At 41.6% G+C, this 24,966-nt stretch overlaps 1 protein-coding gene across 2 annotated transcripts; it reads left to right on the top strand.

Moving 5' to 3' along the window:
• Positions 1-3,094: 3,094 nt before the first annotated feature.
• On the top strand, positions 3,095-24,297 carry kiaa0895l. Of its 2 annotated transcripts, none has more exons than XM_085408591.1 (7): positions 3,095-3,293; positions 3,883-4,635; positions 4,725-4,868; positions 5,138-5,270; positions 7,625-7,930; positions 20,318-20,415; positions 22,063-24,297. In XM_085408591.1, exons 2-7 carry the CDS (start codon positions 3,928-3,930, stop codon positions 22,222-22,224), a joined length of 1,551 nt encoding a protein of 516 aa, XP_085264717.1. In that variant the 5' UTR covers positions 3,095-3,293; positions 3,883-3,927; the 3' UTR covers positions 22,225-24,297. The 2 variants fall into 2 exon arrangements, with proteins under 2 accessions (XP_085264717.1, XP_085264710.1); XM_085408584.1 differs by having other exon boundaries at positions 3,880-4,635.
• Positions 24,298-24,966: the final 669 nt, after the last annotated feature.

The raw sequence follows: 24,966 nt of genomic DNA, 5'->3' as shown, positions 1-24,966 counted from the left end.
CACCGTGTCAGAGCACTGGCTATGAATTTCAGAAGGATCAGGCCTTAACTTAACAGAAAAGTTAGCAATAGTTCTTTTCCTATTACAGCTACATCCACTTCTGTCGTGCCTAGGCTGCTCACTAGGGCTGGGTATCATCACTGATTTCTATAATCCATTCGATTCCGGTTTTCAAAGTCCCGATTCGATTCAACTTAGCCTCAGACAGTCAGAAATATTATAATTCTGATCATTTATCAGTACTGACTTCATCAGAATTGTGAACATCACAGCAGATGCCTTTGTGTGAAAGTAACTGAGAATAAAACACAGAAAAACATGGAGGAGATTTTCCTGGTCTGGCTTTTTATAGCAGATAACCTTAAAAAGATTCTACAATGTTCTGCATATAAAGTTTAAATTTCTTCAATATTGAACAACAGAAAAAAATGGGCTTTCTTGTCCGAGGTCATTTAAGTGAAAAAAAGAAAAGAAAAAGACAGCAGCCACAGCGCTGTAAACAACGGTAGACTGGTGGGTAATAAGCAAATGAATAATACAGAAAACAGAGATTGGAGACGGGAAACTATTCTTGAAGTACAGAGAGAGATAGAGAGAGAGCTAGCTGTGCATGAAGTGTGATTTTAATAGTCGTGGAAGCAAAACAGCAAAATTCATGACGACATTGATCAAATGTGAAGCTGCTTCTTTTGCTGCTGGCTCGGTGAATTTTGGCTGGAGAGACAAAACCTGCAGCTCAGAATCAGCGCAAAAAGACGTAATCACAGCGCGGACCGGACACATCAGGATCGCTAAGCTCCGACAGCGTGTCCGTCTACGGGCCGTCGGGTGAGAAAGCCGAGAAAGACAAAGCTGATTCTGATGCGTCGGTCTGTGTTTACGTCTTTGTGTGGAGTCCGTGTACCTGCTCTCATTTGCTGTTTGGTTGTTGTTGAAATGGTTTTGTGAGCTTTAATCTGAGAACCTGGCGTTTCTGGCAAAACACAGTTATGTTTAAAAGTCGATTCAGGATTTAATGAATTGATATCGCTTTATTCAAGCTACTCACCTCCCTCTCTCCACCTGCACTTTCAACTGGACCACGGCCAATCAGAGAGGTCCCGCCCCTTACTATCTCTGATTGGTTTAGTCCACGATAGGGGCATAACGTGTGTCTGTTGTTGACCACAGGGAAGGTTGCAGATTTTTTTTTTTTGCTACCCGAACAGTTGGTCGCACAGGTGCAACCAAATTTTTTTTTTTAGTCGCACCAATTTGGTCGCATTTGCGACCAAATTGGTCGCACTCTAGAGCCCTGCCGAGACTGTCCAAGCCGGGGCTCGAACCGGCAACCATACAATCGTATGAGTATGAGTCTGTGGTCTGGGAGAGAGTCTGTAACTCTCTGTCTGCAAAACACAGCATATAATGACCAATTTTGGGCAATTAATTATATAGTTACTTCTTCAAAAAAGTAACTCAGTTTGGCAAATAAAGTTTTTTGCAGCTATTTTTTTAAACGCAGCCAATACGTTTTTAAATAAACATTTCAAACTATTTACAGAACAATCAGCTGTTCTGCATCAAATCTGATGCCACACAAATTATTTGTGCCACTCCAAAAAATATTTCTGTCCACTATGAGATAAAGGAGAACAACAGCCTGATACCTGCAGGCCTGACAACAGGAGATGTATCACTCCTGTAACACCTGTAACATTCAGAAATTGCCTCATTGTTTTGACACACACAACAAAACTATTGACTACACTACACACTGACTACACAAGATTTGCGCTAAACGTCTCAAATCTCTCACATCTCAAAACACCGCCGTCACTCCTAAAACTTCCCCCCGTTTCTTAACAACTAGATGCCACGTCACCATATCATTTTTTGATTTGTTGACATGGTACTTTTTTTGGACCAATAGGAAAGGTGGGGGGTGGGGTTTGTTTTTGCTCACAGGCTTTCTAGCCTTTTTTCTTATAAAACGCCGTTTTTACCGTTTCTTCCTGCAGTAAATATAAACAACGACAGTATTCAGGAAGAAAACCAAACATTGCAGATATTTTTATCACAACTCTGGTTTTACGTGGCCGATCAACACAATTTAAAAGCTGGTATAAAGTCCACACTTTTTCCGTCAATTGTTACAAAACAGCTAAAAACCCATCTTTTTAAACTTGCATTTGGTTGATTTTTATTTTTATGTTTTAGCTTCTGTGAAGCACTTTGTGATTTTTATCTTGAAAGGTGCTATATAAATCACATTTTACTTACTTACATACTTTAAAGTATTCTGATTAAGATTCTTCTCTGGAATAGGAGTGTGACAACTGATTTTTCCTCAAATCTATTATCAAGTTCTTGCTGTTTTTGCTTTTTTATAGGACGAGTATATATTTTCTCTGATTTTAATCTAATTAATTAGGTGCTTCCAAAAGTCTTCCTTTGTTTAAAAGGCTTTGGGATGGCCTGTTGGGCTGTGTTTAAATCCATTCAGTAGTGGCTGTAGCAGTAATTGATATAATCCTCCTGTTGTGTTAATTCCTCCAATATATTAGATATAGGAGATTATAGACAAACTCCAGTATTTACTTGTCAAAAGTTACATATAGTTTAGTTTTCTCTCAGTGCCTCGATGAATCTCCTCCTCAGAGTAACATCTTAGGATGCCTCTGATCCAATGTGGAGCAAACGTCCAAAACAAAAAGCTGCACCTCCACAGAGCCCCTGGAAGTCTTGGAAAGTGGCAGTTTTCCTTACATTATCTTTTCGAAGGACTTTACTATCTAATTTGTGAGGTCACAGTGCCTGTCACCATCTTTCATATACAGTCTATGGATAAGCAGCTTTGTTTTTGCTTGTTGTTGTATTTTCACTTATTCTTCGTTGTTATTGTTTTTAAACTGAATACCGTTATTATTTGTGTGAAGAGAGCTTTCGCTATGTAGCTCATGGCTAATGCTAATGGTGTTTAGTTGTCATAGTTGAGGTAGCTTGATAGCTAATTTGTCAGTGGATTCCATCAGGTTCCCGTCCCGTCCCTCTCCGCTTTGTACGTAATGACGCAGGAGAGCGTCATGGACGGCGTACACTGCGTGACGCGTCAAATCTTCCAACTCAACCGCCGCTTCCTGGCCGGCCCAGGCAGCCGCCTCAGGCCCCGCTCCTCACTGAACCGCTATCCGCTTATTATTGTTATCACACCGACTGAAGAGAGCTCCGCTCCGGCTGCGTGGAGCTGCCGCCGGGATGAGTGGACGGAAAGGCTAAAATTTGCACATCCTCCGCAGAAGTCTCGCCGCTTGGTTAGTGTTTGACTTCTTTTTATTTGTTTGGGTAGTTAAAGGCTTGCAGGGAACTGATTTTTTGTATTTGTCTTCCTCCAATAAGAAACGTTACTGTAAAACTCTAATGGCAGCTAACTCCACGGAGAAGCTCTAAACTGCTTATCACAAGTTTTATTGTCGCAGGAGCTGAGCGCTGCCGTTTTCTGTTTTTATTTTTTGTGTGTGCACGGATATCATCTGCTGCCACTCATTGGATCAACTCTCACAGCCCCATTTTCCTGTCCTTTCACACCCAGCAACATGAACACACAGTGGTACACTCACACATTTATCAGTCTCAATGAAGAAGCTGGAAACCTTCATTACATTTGTTTTAAAGGAGTTTAGATACATATGATGATGGGATTTTTGAGTGGTTGGTTTATTGGCTCTTAGTAATAAAATTGGGAATTTATGTTATTTCATTTCATATTTCCAAATATTATTTTTTTCCATATATATGGATTTATATGTCCGTATATAGGCTTTATTATATGCTTGTCTATAATAAGAATAATAAGTCTAATAAACTGAGTGGTGTGCATTAATCTTGCTATTGTTACAGCAGCGCGGGGCTGAGCGAGGTGCAGCCTGAGGAGCAGCTGCTGTGGTGATGGTGTTGGACTTGGGCGCAGTCTTCATGGATCGGGTCGAGGGTGAAAGAAGTGCTGGGGACCTGTTGAAAACAGACGCTCGAGAAGATCCACCCAAAGCTGTTAAAAGGTGCGGCGTCACAAAAAGGGAGACAGTGTCACACAACGGGCTCGCAGCCCCGACGAGCTGCAGCAGCCAGGTAGTACAGAGAAGATCATCAACATCATCGTCATCAAAATGTGGGACTGCATCCAGAACGCCACTCCGGAGGCCCCTCAGCCTGGAGGTGACATCCCAGCGCATGAGAGGGTCTCAGGAGCAGATGGTGGACCGGAGGATCCTACAGCCTCCTTGGCGCAGTGGTACGGCTGCCCCCTCCCCCCCGGCTCGTAGCCTGACCAGCCCCAGCCTGGGAGTGAGTGGCTGGATGCGCCGTAGTGAAAGCACCTGCTCCGTGAACTACTCCCTGGGGCTGCGGGGCAGTAAGGGGCAAATGCGACCGGCCACCTCCCTCCCTCATATTGCTAAAGGAGTGGGTGGTTCAACACTCCCTACAGCCACCAGGCCCTGCCTGCTCGTTGCCCTCAGACCTCTAAACTTGGAGCAGGAGAAGCAGGCTTTCTTCCAGTCTGACTACAAGTATGAGCCTCAGTTTGAGTATGCGCAGCCTGAGCCCAGGAGCGTGCTGGACAAGTACAGAGAAGGCTCGGGTCTCTTTCTTGAACAGGTGTGTCACATTCAACCAGTCTAACAGTCAGCTCTGAGCTCATGAGATCATGAGGATGATGATAATGATGATGATGTGTTTAACTGCAGGCAGTTGGGATCATGGAGTGTGTCCTGAGGAAGTTTGGCTCCTATGAGAACTTTGAGGAGGTGACTGGTGGCAGCGCTCTGCCTAAAAGTCAGGTGTGGGCTGCTGTGCGCAAATACCTGCAGAAAGAGGGCTGTGTGGGGGAGGTGAGTGCAGTAGCCAGATTTCAGTATATCTCTGCTATATTGTGTCCATTGGCTGAATGCTGAAAATGCTGAAAAAGCAAACAACCCCCCCCCAGAAGTGTTTTTGGTGAGACAGTAATGTGACAGAACAGCTGCAGAAGTGACAAGCTAACAGTAAACCTACATCTACAGGATTACTTGAACCCTGTGACTGATTTAGCTGAATGACTTTCCACAAAGCAGCCGATGAGCAAAATCTGATGATTTTGTGTGCGTGTTTGTGTCTCCAGGTTGTTGTGCGTCTATCTGAAGAGCTGCTGTCTCAGGCTGTGATGGTGGTGGAAAGCTGTCGTCCTACTCTGACCATTAACCTATCTGGGGCTCGACAGCACTGGCTGGAGGGAATGCTGAGACATGAGATCGGTGAGCAGATAATAATACGTAAGCTTGGTAGAAGTCTTTCCACATGGTTTCTATTCCCCATAGCAGTTGTGACACAAAGAGGTAATTGATTATTATTATTGTTATTGTTAATATGGCTGACATCATTTATGGTTTATAACAGTGGTCCCCAAATCCCGAGCCATGGAACAGTACCGGGTCTCTGAGTAGTTTGGTACCGGTCCGCGAGAGTTGAGGCTCGGGTGTGAAATTTATGGTTTTCAAACTTTTCATGGTTTTTTTCGTTAACTCGGTTTCCCCGGGTCTTTCCCGTGTTGTAGCTGTGCGTCTTATTTTGAAAGAAATATTTATGCGTTACCATAGCGACCGGAGAGCATTAAGGGGCAGAGAGGAGGACGTTACTCTCAGTGTTGTTGTCAGGAGGACGCTGCTAATAAAGTTACACATTTACACAGTGAATTCATGTTTATTATTATATTTACAAACTACCACAAGTTTTTGTCTCAGTCGTATCATTTTATTTTGCTGTATTTATCCGCCACACCGGTCGGTGGCACAAAAAAGGTTGGGGACCGCTGGTTTATTATAAGCTCTAGTCAAATGATTTGATTGAGCTTGAGTTGCAGCTCCCAGAGCAGAAAAATGAAGACTGTTCTAATGTGTCAGAAACTGCCACCAGAGCCTAGCCACGAAAGTGAGTCGGTCCTTAAAGACTCCTGTGTTAAAATACCCAGCCTTACAGCAGAATTAAACATGTGTACACCAATCTATATTTTGGTGTTTATAACAAATTTTCAACTTCATGACAACAGCACGGGGCTGCGTTTTCATACAGTTAGCCTGGCGGTGTCAGAATGGTAGACAACAAACTGACAAATGGTGTCATGCTGGCTATACTTTAATAAATGTCTGTGGTTGAATCAGCAGTCAGTTGCTAAACTTCAAGTGGCCTTGAGGTTTCCATTGATGAAGAATGGACCCACTATCTGTGTACCCCATATACCACACCAAACCATCACTTTTGTTGTTCCAACAGTCTTGGAGGGATCCATCCAATGTGGGTTAGTGTCAGACCAATAGCGGTGATTTTGTTGGTTAACTTCACCATTCACATAAAACTTTTCCTCATCACTGAACAAAATATTCTGTGTGAACTGAGGGTCCTGTTCCAATTTTTGTTTTGCCCATTCTGCAAATTCTGTGCCCCAATCTGGGTCATCCTCATTGAGATGCTGCAGTAGCTGGAGTTCGTAAGGGTGTCATTTGTGAGTAGCTAATATCCTCCGATGTTCGACTAATGCCACTCTCCAGTGACATGCGGCGAGTGCTACGCTGTGGGCTCTTGCTGAATGAAGCTAGGACAGCCACTGATGTTTCTTCATTAGTGACAGTTTTCTTGTGTCCACATTTTGGCAAATCCAACACTGAACCAGTTTCACGAAACTTAGCAAGCGGTTTGCTAACTGTAGCATGGGAGATGGGTGGTCTCGTAGGGTGTCTTGCATTGAAATCTGCTACAATGACCCGGTTACTGCGTTCACCAGATATCAACACAATTTCGATCCGCTCCTCACGTGTTAACCTCTTCGACATGTCAATGACTGTGAACAAAGAGAAACTTGTAAATAACTCATGAAAGGATAAAGTTATGTTGAAACCAAGCACACCATTGTTTTTCTTGTGACATTACCAATAAGTGTGATGTGTCACATGGCCCTCTTCCTATTGAAAAAACAAAAGTTGTATCCAAGATGGCCGACTTCTAAATGGCCACCATGGTCACCACCCATCTTGAGGAGTTTGCCCCCTCACATAGACTAATGTGCCACAAACAGGACTTTAATATCACCAACCATTCCCATGTTATTACGGTGTATCCATATAAATGGCCCACCCTGTATATGTATACAAGTGTGCACATAGCACTGCAGCAGACTGCTGAGGATCTGATTGTTAATAAAGTTGTATGTTCTCTATGTCAAATAAAGTTTGAATTGATGGAGCCTGTGATATTGGGAGTTACAGTGTGCCTGCTCCAAACCCACCCATGTCTGTTCAGAGATTTCCTGCTGTTATGAGAATCTGTTCTTCTCACCGGTCTGCACCTTCGTGCTGATTCCTGAAAGAACCAGATTTTTCCCAGATTACAAATTAATCTGCGGGAGAGTTCAGTGTAATGCCCTCATCAGCCCTGGGCTAAAAAAATCACTGTTACTGCATGCCAGTTAGCATGCTGGTAGCATTTGGGTCAAACCACAGTGGTACATCTGACAGAGTGGTTTTTAGATATGTGTTTTATCAAACTACAGTGTGAAGCATGTGCAGACAGCATGGAGGGCCAGCAAAGTGACTGCAGCAGCTTTCCTTCCTCTCAGGCACACATTATCTGCGAGGTGTGAACAACAGCGTGCAGCCATGGGCCACCGCCGAAGGCAGGAAGCAGTTTGGACTTAAACCAGCTAATCCCACAGAGGAGGGCCTGGCCAGCCTGCACAGTGTGCTGCTACGGAAACAGCCCTACCTGTGGCGCGCGGCTCTGCTCTACTACACAGTGTACCACGCCACCAGCATGAGCTTCAGCCAGCTCTTCAGCCACATAGCACGGTTCGTCCAGGACCCGGACGTCCGCTGGGAGTACTGCCTGCGAGCCAAGAGGGGACAGACGGACACCTCGCAGCCCGGTGAGCGTGCACGCACAAACACACACAAGAAACATGTAAAATTAATAGACTTGGCATTTTCCTAGGCAAAACCTATAAGATTGAATGCAATGAAATGTAACAGTATCAGGTTAGGATTTCATGCAGTGATTAACTTTGACTATTTAGGATTTTTTTTCTTCTATAATGAGTCTCTCCTGAGTGGGGAAAAAGCCTAAAATAACCTGTAATATAATAATATGAACACCCAAACATAAAGCCTGTAATCCACAAAATGATCCCAGCGAAAAATTGTGAAAACGTGTTTTCATGATGTTTGTCATATTGAAATGTTTCAGATGATCAAACAAATTTAAATATTAGACAAAGATAACACAAATAAACACAAATTAAACATCAAGTAACTGTGGTGTATCGCATCTTTGGAAGCATTTACGAGTTCAGTTTCCCAGCCACACCCAGGCCTGATTATCGCCACACCTGTTCACAAACAAGCCCGGCTATAAAAGGTTATAAAGCCACGTCTAAAGCTGCCAGATAACATTCTGGTGATCCCCGAGACTTTTGGGAAAATACTCTGTGGACTGATGAGACAAAAGCATGAATTTTGCTGTTTGCCAAAAAATACTCGTAAATACTCTAGGACAGGGGTGTCAAACTCAAATACACAGTGGGCCAAAATTCAAAACTGGAACAAAGTCGCGGGCTAACGTTAATATTTATTAAAATATATTTATTCCTCCAGATATAAGAATGAATCTTTTCTTATGGACTCAAACACGTTTTGCTGAAAAACTGAATATGGAACAAGCAAAGCTTAATACTAAACAATATATATATATTAGCTGTATAATACCAGTAGGCCAGCTCTAATAGGAATTTGGTATGGCTTCGCAGGCCAAATGTAATTAGGCTGCGGGCCAAATTTGGCCCGCGGGCCAGAGTTTGACACCTATGCTCTAGGAATTACAAGTAAGCCTGCAGTCTGAGAGCAAAGAGCTCTAACGGGGTGGCACGGTTAGATACGGCCTGATTATTCAAGACCTTGTATGTGGGAAGCCAATACAGGAGAAATCTGCTCTCTCTTTCTAGTCCCTGTCAGGACTCTTGCTGCAGCATTTTGGATTAGCTGAAGGCTTTTCAGGGAGTTTTTAGGACTTCCTGATAGTATAAATGCACAAACTCGTTTTTTAACATCACTCTGAGACAGGAAGTTTCTAATTTTACATGTTACAAGAAAAATGTTTTTATTTCTTTCAGTGCCACTCCCTATATAGGTTTGGACTTTCCCCTTGATAATAAACACGTTCATTTAGAAACTACATTTAGTGTTTACTTGTGTTAGCATTGTCTAATATTTAAATTTGTCTGATTATCTGAAACATTTAAGTGTGACAAACATACAAAAAAAATAGGAAATCAGAAAGGGAGCGCACACTTTTTTACACCACTGTACACCACTTAACACAGCTAATTACTAGTGTTGTCAGCGTTAATCTCGCCAAAATGACATTAATGCCATGACTGCATTAATGCGGCAAATCTCCGTTAGCGAGTCGCCCCGTGCGTGGGGCTGCATGCTGTCAACGCGTTAGTGTGGTTAGCTTGTTAATGCGGTTATGGCGTTAAGATCTTTTTAACGAGTGTAACGCTGACAGCACTAGTGATTAGCTGTCAAGTGTCAGTGTAGCACTCAACTACACCATGCCTCTGTGGACTGTGGTGGTGGTTTTTTGGTTTCATTAATATCAGTTTAGGGTTCTTTTTCAGCAGAGATAAATGATAAAATGAGAATTATGAAAACCTCAACTTCAATGTTCAGATTGTTCACATTTAAATTTTGGAAATATGTGCAAATTGGCTAATATGCAGATATTATTAAAATCCTATTTCTGAAAACCTAATATCCCATAATAGTCCTAACTCTTTAGTCCTTGAAAGGCATCCATCCATTTGCTTCCGCTTGTCCTTTTTAGGGTCGTGGGGGGGCTGGAGCATATCCCAGCAGTCTTAGGGAGAGGCAGGGCACACCCTGGATAGGTCGCCAGTCTGTCACAGGGCTAACACACAGACACAGACAACCAATCACACTCACATTCACACCTATGGGCAATTAACCTATCCACACTAACTGCATGTCTTTGGACTGTGGGAGGAAACCAGAGCACCAGGGGAGAACCCACGCAAACACGCGGCGAACATGCAAACCTCACACAGAAAGATGCCGGCCTGATGGTGGATTTGAACCCAGGAGCTTCTTGCTGTGAGGCAACAGTGCTAACCACCAAGCCTACTTGGAATAACCCTTGAAGTAGAGCAGGGCGATATGACCAAAAATATTTATCACGATATACATTTGAAAATTTGCAATAACGATGTAACTGACGATATAATTGACACGAGACAAAATACTTTACAATTCCACAACTTTATTAGTGTGAAAGACCCCATCAATGTATTTTCACTTAAACAAGCAGCTGTTTTTTATGTGCATTAAAGTTATATAAAAATTTAACAGTGCAAATGCAAATTCCTTGCTGACAGTTTAACCAAAAGGCATTTCCAGTGGAAACTGGGCGACATATCCTCAGCATAACCATGTATAATATGTATAAAAAACAATAATTGCTATAAGAAATTTAATTTGTAGTAAATTCTAAATGCATTTAGGACATTTTTTACTCACTTTGTCTCTTTCACGATGTTATTTCTCTCTCCAACAACGTAGGTTACAATTACATTAGCATGACCTATTATGCAAATTAGGCAATTACATCATTTGGCGACTTCTAGCGACTTTTTGGACAGCCAATAGTGATTTTCCTTACTGAGGAGTTGCCAACACTGCGTGAGGCTCTAGACTACAGTAGCCGTAATGCTCTGGCAATCCATCAAGCAGTGCGCCTTCATAGCTTACCAAAGTCGTACTAAAACATTTTTTGACAGATTTCTGTGCGCCATGTACCACATAAAATCGGTTCGCGGTCAGTAAGCACAACCAGAATTCATACACAAGGCACACTCTCGATTTTTGAGAAAATTAAAGGATTTCAAGTGCACCTTGTAGTGTGTAAAATACATTATAGAGAAGAAAAGAATATATCGCGATATATATCATTACCGCACATGCTTCAAATTATACCGTGATATGGTTTTTAGGCCATATCGCCCAGCCCTAGTGCCATAGGGCTCCTTCCATTTCTGAATGATCGCTTGAACAGTGCTCCGTGGGATGTTCAAGGCTTGGGAAATCTTTTTGTAGCCTAAGCCTGCTTTAGATTTCTCAATAACTTTATCCCTGACCTGTCTGGTGTGTTCTTTGGACTTCATGGTGTTGTTGCTCCCAATGTTCTCTTAGGCAACCTCTGAGGCCGTCACAGAGCAGCTGTATTTGTACTGACATTAGATTACACACAGGTGCACTCTATTTAGTCATTAGTACTCATCAGGCAATGTCTATGGGCAACTGACTGCACTCAGACCAAAGCGCCCTGAATAATTACGCACACCCCACTTTGCAGTTATTTATTTGTAAAAAAATGTTTGGAATCATGTAGGGCAGGGCGATATGGCCAAAAATATATATCATACGGTGGCCCTGAGAGGCCAAACGGACTGCAACTTCAGTAAACACTTGTAAAAAGAAAAACGCTGCAAAAGCACACACAACACAATAGAAATGTTTCTGGGGAGACAATAACCGGACGGACCAGTTGCATGAACCAAAACATGTATGTACGGCTGTATCAAAATTCAGCCTTCTGCAGCCAGCCTTAACGGTCCTCAAGGGCCGCGTACTCAAAGACCGCTGAGGCCGGAAGTGCGAGGCTTGTAGGCTTGTGAAATGGGACGGTCTAGCCTCCGTCGCGCTGCCCAGGTTGCCTAGCAACCATGATACTAACAGCTGGAAACGTTTTATACAGCTTTGTTTGACAGAAATGAAGGAGAACATATTTTGTACATTTGTTTCTACATGAGCTGTGTGTGATGTGATAAGTATCTGAGGCTGAGACCACAGGACTGTAAAACATGATTTTTGGGCTTCATTTCTATACTGAGCAGTCATTTAAGATTAGCTAGTAAATAACAATTAGCTAATGTTGTTCATGAGACTAAAGTCATCTCACTTTGGTAATGTAAATATAATATGGCCAATATTATATTAATCATTATTAGTTATTACAGCAGTGAACATGAACTCTGAGCTTCAGTAAAGATTCAAGTTGCATTTATTTATATTTCCTATCACCTTAAATCTTCACTTAAAGACAAGTATCTTTGACAGTGTATCTATAGATGTATTATATATAAGAGACAAATATTGTTCTTTTAATATGTTGGCATTATTAAATTTGGCTCAATGCTTATATATATGTGTGGAAAAAGCAAATGTCCGAGCTGTGATAACTGTTTCTGATAGAATGAAGAGTAGACTGATATATGAAATATTCCTTTATTGGGTGAGAAAATCAGACCATGTCATAACTGCTTTAAGTCATACAGAATAGACATCAGAGCCTTAAACAGGCTGACGTCTGCTAAATGGGTCAAACTGGGCAGAAAGTCTACAAACACATAACATCCTTATAGAATATGATGTAACACTATAGATCAACTTAGCTCAGAATATATAAAGCATATAAACAATTACAGCAATATGATGCAACAAACACAGCAGTGCTACTAATCCAAAATACTCAAAACTTCATAGAACTGAAACCAACATTTAATTTTAGCTCCATTCTGCTGCTGATACATACTTTAGGTTTCTGAACATTAAACTTGTTGCTGCCTTTCATAGTGTGTAACTTGAAGGCCCTGAGTACTTTCTCCCACACTGAAAACACTGGAATGATAAAATTATTTGAACATTACCTAATAAGACTGATTCAGGACAGACAATTAGTTATTTTAAACTTTTCTAGCAGTCCTTCACAAACAGGGAACAGTCTGTCTATTCTCTCCATCTGTCAGCTGCTGCTGGCTCTTCCTCCTCCTCTTCCTCACACACTGCTGAGTTTGTCCTGGTGGATCATCAGGGGTGCAAAGCCTCACAGATGATGTGCAGCAGTGGCTCCCTCAGTCTGTCCTCACTCTGGACACTTGCAGTCGTCACACATGGAAATGAAATGTGTGATAAGCTGCAGGATTCAAACACAAGTGTAACTTATAAACACATGTTCATACTTTTATTCCACAATCAGAGAGAAAGAAAAAAAGAGAGAGAGTGCAGGACAGACAGACAGGTGGCAGTCTTAGGTGTACACACTGCTACACAACAGCACCAGAGAAGGAGGATTTAGTGTTTGTGTTATTACGAGTGTAAACAAGTAGAGTTCCCAGATGGTACAGTGGACACACGTGTGACTGCTGTGATTAAAGCATCTTTCTTTCAGCTTAACGAGTGAACCGTCAGCTCGTTCAAACACACGTTAAAGTCCATTTGGCTCGACACCTCCGAACAGAGGCAGCAATATAACATAGCTAACATTAACAGTGCAGTGAATCTTGCTTGTGCCGTGATATTCAGGACTGCAAACCGAGCAGCATCACTGACTTTCAGCCTGTTGTGTTTGTGGATATATGACTGACTTTAATTATCCATAAAATCATCAGATTCTCTGTAAGATTAAGGTTGACTATCTAACGGCGTATAAAGTAAAGGCTTTAAAACAAAGTAAACACTGAAAGTACAAACATCGCTAATGTCACATAACTTTGCCGGCATGTGGCCAACAGTAATGTTTTAATGTTCTTCATTATTAAACATTTGCACATAAATAAGTGACATAATAATATTGACATAATATTCAGAACTGTCTCCCAGTCCCAGTGCACTTGTTAGCATGTTTTGGTTCGTGCAACTGGTCCGTCCGGTTATTGTCTCCCCAGAAACATTACTGTTGTGTTGTGTGTGCTTTTGCAGCGTTTTTCTTTTTGCAGCGTTTTTCTTTTTGCAGGTGTTTTTCTTTTTGCAGCATTTTTCTTTTTGCAAGTGTTTTCTGAAGTTGCAGTCTGTTTGGCCTCTCAGGGCCACCGTAATATCACGATATATATTTGAAAATTTGCGATAACGATATAACTGACGATATAATTTCTGCGAGACAAAATACAAATCCACAACTTTACTAGCGTAAAAAAACCCCATCCATTTATTTTACTTAAACAAGCAGCTGTTTTTTTATGTGCATTAAAGCTATATAAACATTTAACAGTGTAAAAGTAATTTCCTTGCTGAAAAGTGGCCTTGCTGTACAAACCTTCATTATTAAAGTACATAAAACAATATAATAAGAAAATAAGCCTTAAAATATATATTTAAATCTCAACATCCTAAACCTTGATCAGCTGTAAAACAGCCTGTTTTAATTTAAGCATTGTTTTCAATAAACTGCATGCTCAAAAAAATGTTTTGTCTCTCTCACATTTCTTTTTGTTGCATGTTGAAGCTGTACTTGGAACCTTGTTAAGATCTAAACATGCAAAATATGATTTTTTTATTTATGTTTTTTCTACATTTTTCAAGTGTGAATTGAATTGGGACTGTATTACAGGTACTGTGCTGCAGTGGTTTGTATCATATCTATCTAATAGACTCCAATTTGTTCATGTAAATGGAGAGTCCTCTTCACTCACTGAGGTTAATTATGGAGTTCCACAGGGTTCAGTGCTAGGACCAGTTCTGTTTACACTACACATGCTTCCCTTAGGCAGCATCATTAGAAGACATAGCATACATTTACACAGCTATGCAGATGACACCCAGCTCTATCTATCCATGAAGCCAGGTAACACACACCAATTAGTTAACCTGCAGGAATGTCTTAAAGACATAAAGACCTGGATGGCCTCAAAGTTTTGGTCATCTTTGCTGCTAAATTCAGATAAAACTGTGTAGGGCTGCAACAATTTGAGTAATTCAAATTATTTAAGTTAAAAAAATTCTCCACCCAAATTCTTAGCTTCAATGCTTCGTTAAATCCGCGGCTGTGTAGTGCACCATTGTGTTAAACACAAGTGAGACCCGGGCCCTATTTCAGGAAGCCGGTTTAGTGCAAACTCTGAGTAAGTATACCCTGAGTTAACGAAAACTCTGGGTTTTCGGTTTCACAAAGCGAGTTTAGATTAATTCCAAGCGAGTTACTATGACGACACACTCCATGAAGCTAACCTGCCCCCTAGCAGGTTTACTTCAACTAACCCTAACTTTCTCCGCCTCTTTGTCGGAAACCTGACTGTGGGAAGTGTCAGACATGGCGTGCCCCTTCCTTGAAGAGCCAGTAGATGTTGAAGCCCAAATTCTCCGCAGAGCTCTCCGCCGGGAGAGAGTGATTAGAGCGCGTTCGGACATTTTATCATTTCCTGATGATCTCCTGTGTGAACGTTACCGTTTTTCAGCACAATCTATAATTTATTTGAATAACATCCTCAGGCCTAATATTGCTCATGTGACACATCGTGGACATCCTCTCAGTTCTGTGCATATTATTTGTATTGCACTTCGGTTTTTTGCAAACGGGAGCTTTCTGTATAATATTGGTGAAGCTGAGCACGTTTCCAAGGCTACCGTCAGTCAGGAATGTTACAGTTGCACTGAAATGTCTCCTGTACTCGTTTGTGGTGTTCCCCGGTCATAGACCCACAAGATTTATCAAAGAGGGATTCCACAAAATTGCAGGTATCAGGATGAACAAAACTTAATTCATGATGTGGTGATATTTGAACTACTACTTAAATTTTACATTTATTTTCACGGTTCCCAGGCGTGATTGGCTGTATAGATGGCACTCACATTCCAATCATTGCTCCTTCAGTAAATGAAGGAGACTATGTGAACAGGAAGTCTTTCCACAGCATTAATGTACAGGTACATAGTTCCCTGTAGCATGTCAAACTAACAAATTATTTCATTATAGTAATGGATGCTAATTTGTGTTCTCTGCACTGTGAAGATCATATGTGATGCTGCCAACATTATCACAAATGTGGAAGCCAACTGCTCAGCCTCTGTGAGTGGTGGTGGTGGAGGACCCCCACCTGTTTTTCAGGCCTCCGCTTGTTTTCTGTTGGCTATAACAGGTCACATTTGAGAATACAGAGTAAGCAAATATGTACTTGTAATGTGCTCAGATAATTTCAATAAGTGCTTACAGAGGGGAAATTAATGTAGCCTCTAACTGCAATTGATTTACATCGGACAAACAGACCAAGCACTATGGCTCATAATACAATTACACCTTACCTGTTTGGACTATATTTTTATATTTCATTTTTACTTGCTGCCAGGAACGTTGGGGGCCTGTTGGGTTGCACCTGCGCTCACATCACATCACAAAATAAAATGTATAAATTAAAAAATAAAATAAAATATAATAAAATAACGTGTTAAATGGGTGGAAATCCCTAGATCAATGTTTAAATTAACACTCACGCATTGACTCTGTCGGCTATGTTTTGCCATGCATGCTCCCTTTCTTTTGCAGCTGAGGCTGTGTTACGTTTTTTCCGCAAAATTTGCATGTTATCGGCATATGCTGCCATCAGAATTTCGGCCTCAAGCGCTGTAAAATACATTGACCGCGCCTTCTTTCCCTCCATCTCCATGGTGACTCGCTTAATCTGTGCTCCACTAATCAGGGCTTTATGTATCCTCGTGCGCGCGCTTAACTTGGGGTTAGAGCAACTCCGCGTTGACTGAACTAATTGTTATCAGCCTTTCTGAAACCGAATATTCCGAGTTGGACAGTTCGGGGTTACTCAACCCTGAGTATCGTTTTTCACTCTGAGTTTTCTAAACCGGCTTCCTGAAATAGGGCCCTGCAATAGAAACATATTTAGGAGCAACACATGAATAAAAAGTTTGACAACATTAAGTCCACGCAGCCCTCAGTTTTAAACAAGCAGCAGCTTTCCTGTAACCACCATTAAAACTTTACTGGGAAAAAGCCCGAAGGAGTTCTTTGTTATTTTACTCAGCCCTAAAAAATCTCTGAAATATGGTGCTTTTAATGGGGCTTACACTGGATAGCATTACTTTGTCCCCCAGTAACACTGCAAAGGATCAATCAATCAATCAATCAATCTTTATTTATAAAGCAGTTTTCATACAAAAAAAAAAGTAGTACAAAGTGCTTTACATGGTTAAAAGCAGCCCACCCCACCCCACCCTCCAACTCACTCCCCACACTCCAGGGCTGGACTGGGACAAAAAATCGGCCCGGGCATTTTGACTAGAGACCGGCCCACCAAAAATGTGATGTTATTCAGGGGTAAATCCGCAAAGGATTCTGGGAACTTGTGGCAAGAGGTACTAGCGCATGCAGGCTTTCAATTGAACTCAGTTACACAGCGATAAAAAGAAACACAAAAAATGGCAAGAAGCTGTTGTATTATTAACTGCAATAGCCGGTGTTGTGCCAAAAACTGATTGTCTGCCAAAAACTGATTGCTCGTATTTAAATTGGTATAAGTAACTTGTTGGGCTATAATATGTGAAACATATGTCAAATGCATCCCTCATGGATGACATAAAGTCATCTCTCCGTCTCAATCTCTCTCTGCTGCTCTTCTGTCTCCTCTGTCACAGACTTCTCCACTTTTGATGATAAATCAGCCTGGTGCAACATGTAAGGATTGGCACAATTTGTTAAGATTTTGAGGAGTTTGAGAAACTAACCTTAAGCATAAAATAAAATTTACTATCAGTAACTTCATAGCACCCGCCCAGCAGTATATAAACTCTGTCATGCTAGCTAGTACGCAGTACCAGTTATTCTAAGCGACTGTAAAAAGTCAGCACAACGAAAACAAACTACAACTAAACTTGGTTTATATCTGACACAGATAGACAGCAGGTCATAACTTCTTACCTGAAGTTCAGTTCCTCTGCCACTATGACCGGCGGCCGCCTCGGGTCTCTCCTCCTCTTGCCTCCCCTTTCCCTTATCCACCTGCTGGCCTCCACCACTTGCTGATGTTGCTAAATCTGTGGAAGCTATGCCATAGCTACCGCCAAACAATTCAGTTATTTTTACACATTTGGCAGCGTCTGCCTGAAGGGCTTGTTTCTTTTTGGCCCTAATTTTTTCTGCACCTCCTTTCCTTTTTTTGTTTTCCATTTTCTTTAGTTCGTCTATAAGATTGCTAAACAAGGGGGAGGGTGCATCCGACCTCCTCGGCTGTAATTGGTCCAGCCCAGAGTCGATCATGACAAATCGATCGGCCCATAAAAACAAAATATCGCCATCGGGCATACCGGCCAGTCCAGCTATGCCACACTCTCATTAACATAAACGATGTGAATACACGCATATCCCCCCCTCCCCCCACACACACACGCACACACACGCACACTTAAAGAGTAAAATTGGGCTGGGTACGCATGTGCCAAGTGAAGAAACACTATAACAGGGCCACAGCAGCCACGGTCGATCACAGCCCCGGTGCGCAGAGAGCGCCCTCCGAGGAAACACTGGAGATATGACACAATAGGATATGTACAGGGTAAAACGATAAAATAAATAAGAACGGGATACAATATAAATATAAATAGAGTAAGAAGATTAAAAAATTAATAAGAATAAAATCAATAAATATTAGGTAAAGCCTAAATTAATAATAGAATAACCGGATAGAATAAATAAGCAGAAAATAAATAAACGTTAAGTAAAAGCTAAATTAAAAAGGTGGGTCTTGAGCCTGTTCTTAAAAACATGTACGTTCTCTGCGGCCCTGAGCTCCTCCGGCAGGCTGTTCCACAGACGAGGACCATACCACTGAAAAGCTGCCTCTCCGTGAGTATGTGCCCTGACTTTAGGGGCAATCAAAAGGCCAGTACCAGAGGACCTCAGGGTCCGCGAGGGTTCATATGGTAAAAGCAGATCTGAGAGATAAGAAGGCCAAAGACCATTAAGACATTTAAAAACCAATAAAAGAACTTTAAAATCGATCCTGAAACACACGGGGAGCCAATGCAGCGATTCTAAAACCGGTGTAATGTGGGCCCGCCCTCTGGTCTTCGTCAGCACACGAGCTGCCGAGTTTTGTAAAAGTTGTAAAGTTGAAATATTCTTTTTAGGAAGACCAGAGAGCAGGGCATTACAGTGATCAATGCGACTGGTAATAAAAGCATGCATCAGCATCTCTGTGTTGGCCCGAGAGAGAATAGGGCGGACTCTGGCTATATTTTTTAGATGATAAAATCCAATTTTGGTTACATGTTTAATATGTGGGATAAAATCAAGCTCAGAGTCAAAAATAACACCCAGGTTTTTGACTTGTAGCGAAGAACATAGTGAAAATGCCTCTAATTTAGACAAGAGTTTCTCTCTCTGAGCCTCGGGACCGACGATTAAAACTTCAGTTTTGTCCTGGTTAAGCTGTAAAAAGTTTTCTGCCATCCAAGATCTTATATCTAGAATACAGTTAAAAAGGGCATCCATTGGTCTGGTGTCATCAGGAGACACAGAGATGTACAGCTGAGTGTCATCAGCGTAACTGTGAAAGTTCACTCCATGCCTCCTGATGACACTGCCGAGAGGGAGCATATACAAATTAAAAAGTATGTGGCCTAAAACCGACCCTTGAGGCACACCACATGTCATTTTATGGGTCTTAGAGGAGCATGTATCCATACTCACCATAAAAGTTCTGTCTGAGAGATAGAAAGTGAACCAGTTGTGTACAGCACCAGAGAGGCCCACCATGTGTTTCAGTCTGTTTAAAAGAATAGCGTGGTCTACTGTATCAAAGGCTGCGCTTAGATCCAGTAGCACCAGGACTGAGAGCTTTTGGGCGTCCCAGTTACATCTAAGATCATTTAAAACCTTTAGGAGAGCAGTCTCTGTGCTGTGGTTCACCCTAAATCCAGACTGGAATATCTCCAGGATCTGTCTATCATTTAGAAAATCAGTAATCTGAGTAAAAACAAGTTTTTCTAAGATTTTACTTAAAAAAATCTTAGAGAAACTTGGAAAAACTTAGAAAATCTTAGAACTCTTGGAGTTCTTTCTGACCAGGATATTTTCTCAAGTGTGTGTATCAAACAAATATGTAACTGCTTTCTTCCATTTTATGGAATATCTCTAAAATGAGAAACATCCTGTCTCAGAGTGACACTAAGTCTTCACCTTACAATATACAACTGTTGTGGTTTGGTGCTATATAAACAAAATTGAATTGAATTGGAAAAAAAGATTTAATTGTGCAACATGACAAATAATCGTAATTGAAAAGTTAGAGGCTATTTAAATCCTGTAAGCATCATTTTACAAGCTCTTCTGTTAATCTCGCTAAATTAAAGAGCTAAACAATCAGAAGTGTCAGTTGACCTTTAAATGAGCAAATCAAAGTGAACTCAAAACTGTAATCTGTAACTTTGATTATTATTTTTGTATATTTCTGTCTTAGGTTGCTTCAGCAAAGATCAGGTGTATCTGGACGGGATCCTGCGGATTCTTCGGCATCGAAGGACAATTGACTTCAAAATGTTAACTTCTTTAGGCAAGGTCAGTCAGACTACCCACAAAAAAGACTTAGAATTAGATTCAGAAGTATTAAATTAAATCATACATGGCATTGAGCTCCCTTCATTGTGTTGCAATATGTGATAATATGTACACTCTCTGCCCTCCACATGGTTTCTACAGTTTGGTCAGAAGTATTGAATAAATGTAAAACTCAAGGACTGGGTACATGAGTTGGAGTTTATGTTGAATGTGGTCCCCCATCTGTTTTGGGGATAACCACCTCAACAGCTACCAACCACCATGCTCCTTGCAGCAGCCTGGAACCCTGCAGAACTAGGCACCAACTCTTTATCCTCTCAAGGATATTTGAGGGTGCATGGCAGTTTGCACATTCAGTTCACATATGTTCTGTGGACTTGGAGAAAGCATTCAACCACATCCCTCGGAGTGTCCTGTGGGGGGTTCTTTGGGAGTATGGGGTGTCCGGCCCGATGCTTTGAGCCATTTGTTCTCTGTATAACCATTGCTCCCCTTTGTCACTGATTCTGTTCATAGTTTTTATGGACATAATCTTTAGGCACAGCAAGGTGTTTGAAGGTTTCTGCTTTGGTGGCTTGGGCAGTACGGTGGCATGGTGGTTAGCACTGTTGCCTCACAGAAGGTCGTGAGTTCGGTTCTACTATCAGGCCGGGAGCTTTCTGTGTGGAGTTTGCATGTTTCTTCCCCGTGTTTGTGTGGGTTTTCCCGGGTACTCCGGCTTCCTCCCACAGTCCAAAGTGGGGATAGGTTAATTGGTAACTCTAAATTGCCCATAGGTGTGAATGGTTGTCTGTGTCTATGTGTTAGCCCTGCAACAGACTGGCGACCTGTCTAGAGTGCACCCTGCCTCTCACCTTTAGACAGCCGGGATGGGCTTTAGCCCTCCCACAACCCTGACATAGATGCTATGGTGCCTTCAGAATCTCATGTCTGCTTTTTGCAAGTGATGTGGTGCTGTTGGCTTCATCAGGTGGTGGCCTCCAGCTCACACTGCAGCGGTTCAAAGTCTTAGGCCATGGTTCTCAGTTACAAAAGGGTGGAGTGTCTACTCATTGCAGGGATAAATTGCTGCCCCAAATGGAGTAAGCTTTTTATCCATTGAACAACCAGCTTTGATGCATGGTTGGGATCATTGTTTTGTGGAACATCCTGTTGTTTACAAGAGTCAATCACGTAGCTGAAGATCTGAGGTGAAGTTCAAGAAGTGGGTGGTAGTCCTACTCCTTCATTATATCATCCTCTTTATGCAGTGTACCACTGTCAGCAAAATAGCTCCAGAGCATAATGCTACCACCACCCAGTGCAATGTTCTTAGGTTTGAAAGCCTCGCTTTGCTCTTCCAAATATATCTCTCGTCATTGTTGGCAAATAACTCGGTCTTTGTATCGTCTGACCATAAAACGTTTCCCCAGTAGGTATTTGGCTCGTCCATGTGGGCAGCTGCAAATTTCTATGTAAAACTTGCTTCACTGTGGACAGCGATCCTGGTTTTCCACCAGTTTCCAGTTAATGGTAGGCTTGAGCCTGTGTTGTTCATGAACATACTAACCAGTTTTCAGTCATTTGAGGGTACATATTGAAAAAAGTGTGGGAGCAGTGCTTTATGTTTGGACGGTTCATGAGTCCTTTCTCCCTTGACATTTGTAGGTGTCTTATGAAGATGTGGAGAGACTCCGACATCTGGCAGTGCTCTCCAAAACTAGAATCCCGCATTTCATGCGAGACCAGGAGCGGTACCTGCAACATCTGGACCACATCATCACCATCAATGAGCTCGAGGATTCAACTCTGGAGCACCTTCTACCGTGACCATCCCACCCAAAGAGAAGAGGAACTGGAGGATCTTCAGACTCTACCATGTGGTGACCCAATTCTTGCTTAAGAGATCCAGTATTACTGATGCTTTATTGGAGCAATTTTGTTTTCTTAAAACTTGAATGACATGAACAAAAGGGACATACACACTAACACCTCTATCTACATTTCACCTGTGTCCAATGCATGTTTGTGTGGCTTTTCCACAGAGCCAAGTACAGTTTCTGTGCGCCGTCGCCTTTACTGCTATTATGAAATTACCTCAGTACTAAAACTTTATGATGTAATCAACTTTATATATGTAAACTCACTCATAATCACAGAAATGTTCACAATCACAAGCTTTATTTATGCAATTATTTAAGTTTTTCTTTTTTTTACTTTGAGAAAACAGACTGAATGTTTCTGGTATTAGCTTTATACGTTCTTTTTTAGACTGCGTTGTTTTTATGCCTTTGATTATTTGCATTTTAAAAAGAAGACACCAAGGACACATTTCAAAACTGAGACCATGAATCTTAAAGATATCAAGTGCCAGCAGACTCAGTCTGACCTTCCACCAGGGATAATTAAAATATCAGTGTTATTAAGAAGATAATCAGCTCTTTTATCACTGTCTTAACAGTGTCCTTGGTGGTCTTTGATTATCAGTATGCTACTGTGATGTGTGCCCGAGACCCTGACCCCAACTCCACCCCACTGCGCAACAACCAAATTTTCCTTTGAAATGTCAGAGGAATGGTTGGACATTTTGGGTTGCTTACGTTTATTGAATAACTTGCAGAGTTATATTACGATTTATAGGATTGTCATGTCTTTGTAGTTAAACTGCTTCTATGCTTGTGTTAAAGAAGGCAAATAAGGGTTTGCTTACCCTGAGCTGAGTCTGTCTAAAAATACTGTATTTCATTACTTGGCACATCAGCCTCGTCAGTCTGGTTTTTGCTATGTGCTAAAATTACAGTCTTTTCTAAACAAACAGTAAAAACGTCCTGGCCGGAAAAATGAAGTCACTGCAGAACTTGTGACAATAGGTCTCTGTTTTGACCTCTGCAAACACTTTGCTGCTGAGCTGATGGGCTCAGTCACTCGTTTGGGGTCATAAATGCAAACTAATTAGGTCTGTAAATCTTGGTCATACCATAAAAATCTATATCAAGTGAGTCATGACAACAAAGTCCCTGATATTTCAGTTGAGCTTTGCAATGCTGCTTAATACCTTAATGACTCATAGTTAGTCCTGTGGCCAGGAATCACGATCTTTATTCCCGTTGTAGCAGTGAAACTGAAGCTCAGTTCTCTCGGTGCAAACAAAGAGTCACACAAAAAATTACATTTAAGTTACAGTTCCAGCCAGGCTAAACGTTCCCCGATTAGTGTGTCGCTGTTGGTGGCCTTTAGCTGTGGCTTTATATTTAACGTAGTCTTTTCTGTGATGGAATCAGTCTCTTATGACTCTGCAAGAGAGCAAATGTAGGTATTTCCCCTAAAAGTCTGTCTTTATTGGAAAATGTGCTGAAGTAACATTTTTAATACTGTGTTGGGCTTTTTGAGACCGTCTCATCCAGACTGAGTCTCTTGTTAAGGAGGAAACAGGGGTGTAGTGGGTGTGCCTTAAATGGGTGTAGCGCTCATCTGCTGTAGCTAGCCATGTGTTTTGTAAGCTGCTTTTATTGTGTTTGACACTTCAAACTTTAGATGTGAGTCATTTTGGGCCAAGCTGTCAGTCAGCACAGAGAAACCAGAAGAACCAGGTCACAGCAGCATCACGACACTAGCCTTGAGTTTTTAACTTGAAGATGAAAAGACCGAGCCAACATGTGAACTCTACAAACACGGTGCATTTTAAACACTTGGATTTGAAGATCAACATGTAACCCAATTATATTCTGCTGTGTTTAAGTTTTTAGCCACGTGATAAGCTGATATTTAAGATCTGACCTTAACGGCAGCCTGGTTTCACCTAAACGAATGCACCGATTTATAAACGCACGAATGTTGCAGAAGTGTTATTTTGTGGAAAACAACTTGAATTTCCAGTTTATTTATTAAAATGTACATACACTGTTTCTGGTCTGTTTCATGTTGCACATCACTCACCAGGACAAACCAAACTCTAATCAGGATTTTTAATTTTTAATTCAATTCAATTCAATTTCTTTATTGTCCCACAAGGGGAAATTAGTTTAGCAATTCAATTCAATTCAATTTTATTTATATAGCGCCAAATCACAACAAAAGTCGCCTCAAGGCGCTTCATAGATACAGAGAAAAACCCAACAATCATATGACCCCCTATGAGCAAGCACTTTGGCGACAGTGGGAAGGAAAAACTCCCTTTTAACAGGAAGAAACCTCCGGCAGAACCAGGCTCAGGGAGGGGCGGCCATCTGCTGCGACCGGTTGGGGTGAGAGAAGGAAGACAGGATAAAAGACATGCTGTGGAAGAGAGACAGAGGTTAATAACAGATATGATTCAATGCAGAGAGGTCTATTAATACATAGTGAGTGAGAAAGGTGACTGGAAAGGAAAAACTCAATGCATCATGGGAATCCCCCGGCAGCCTAAGTCTATTGCAGCATAACTAAGGGAGGATTCAGGATCACCTGGTCCAGCCCTAACTATATGCTTTAACAAAAAGGAAAGTTTTAAGCCTAATCTTGAAAGTAGAGATAGTGTCTGTCTCCCGAATCCAAACTGGAAGCTGGTTCCACAGAAGAGGGGCCTGAAAACTG

Source organism: Rhamphochromis longiceps, linkage group LG1, assembly GCF_057381845.1.
Source record: "Rhamphochromis longiceps isolate RC_006_pf linkage group LG1, R_longiceps_female_GT1.1, whole genome shotgun sequence".
Classification (NCBI taxonomy): Eukaryota; Metazoa; Chordata; class Actinopteri; order Cichliformes; family Cichlidae; genus Rhamphochromis; species Rhamphochromis longiceps.
Note: the sequence above shows the minus strand (reverse complement) of the source record. Positions and strands in the feature narration are given on the sequence as shown.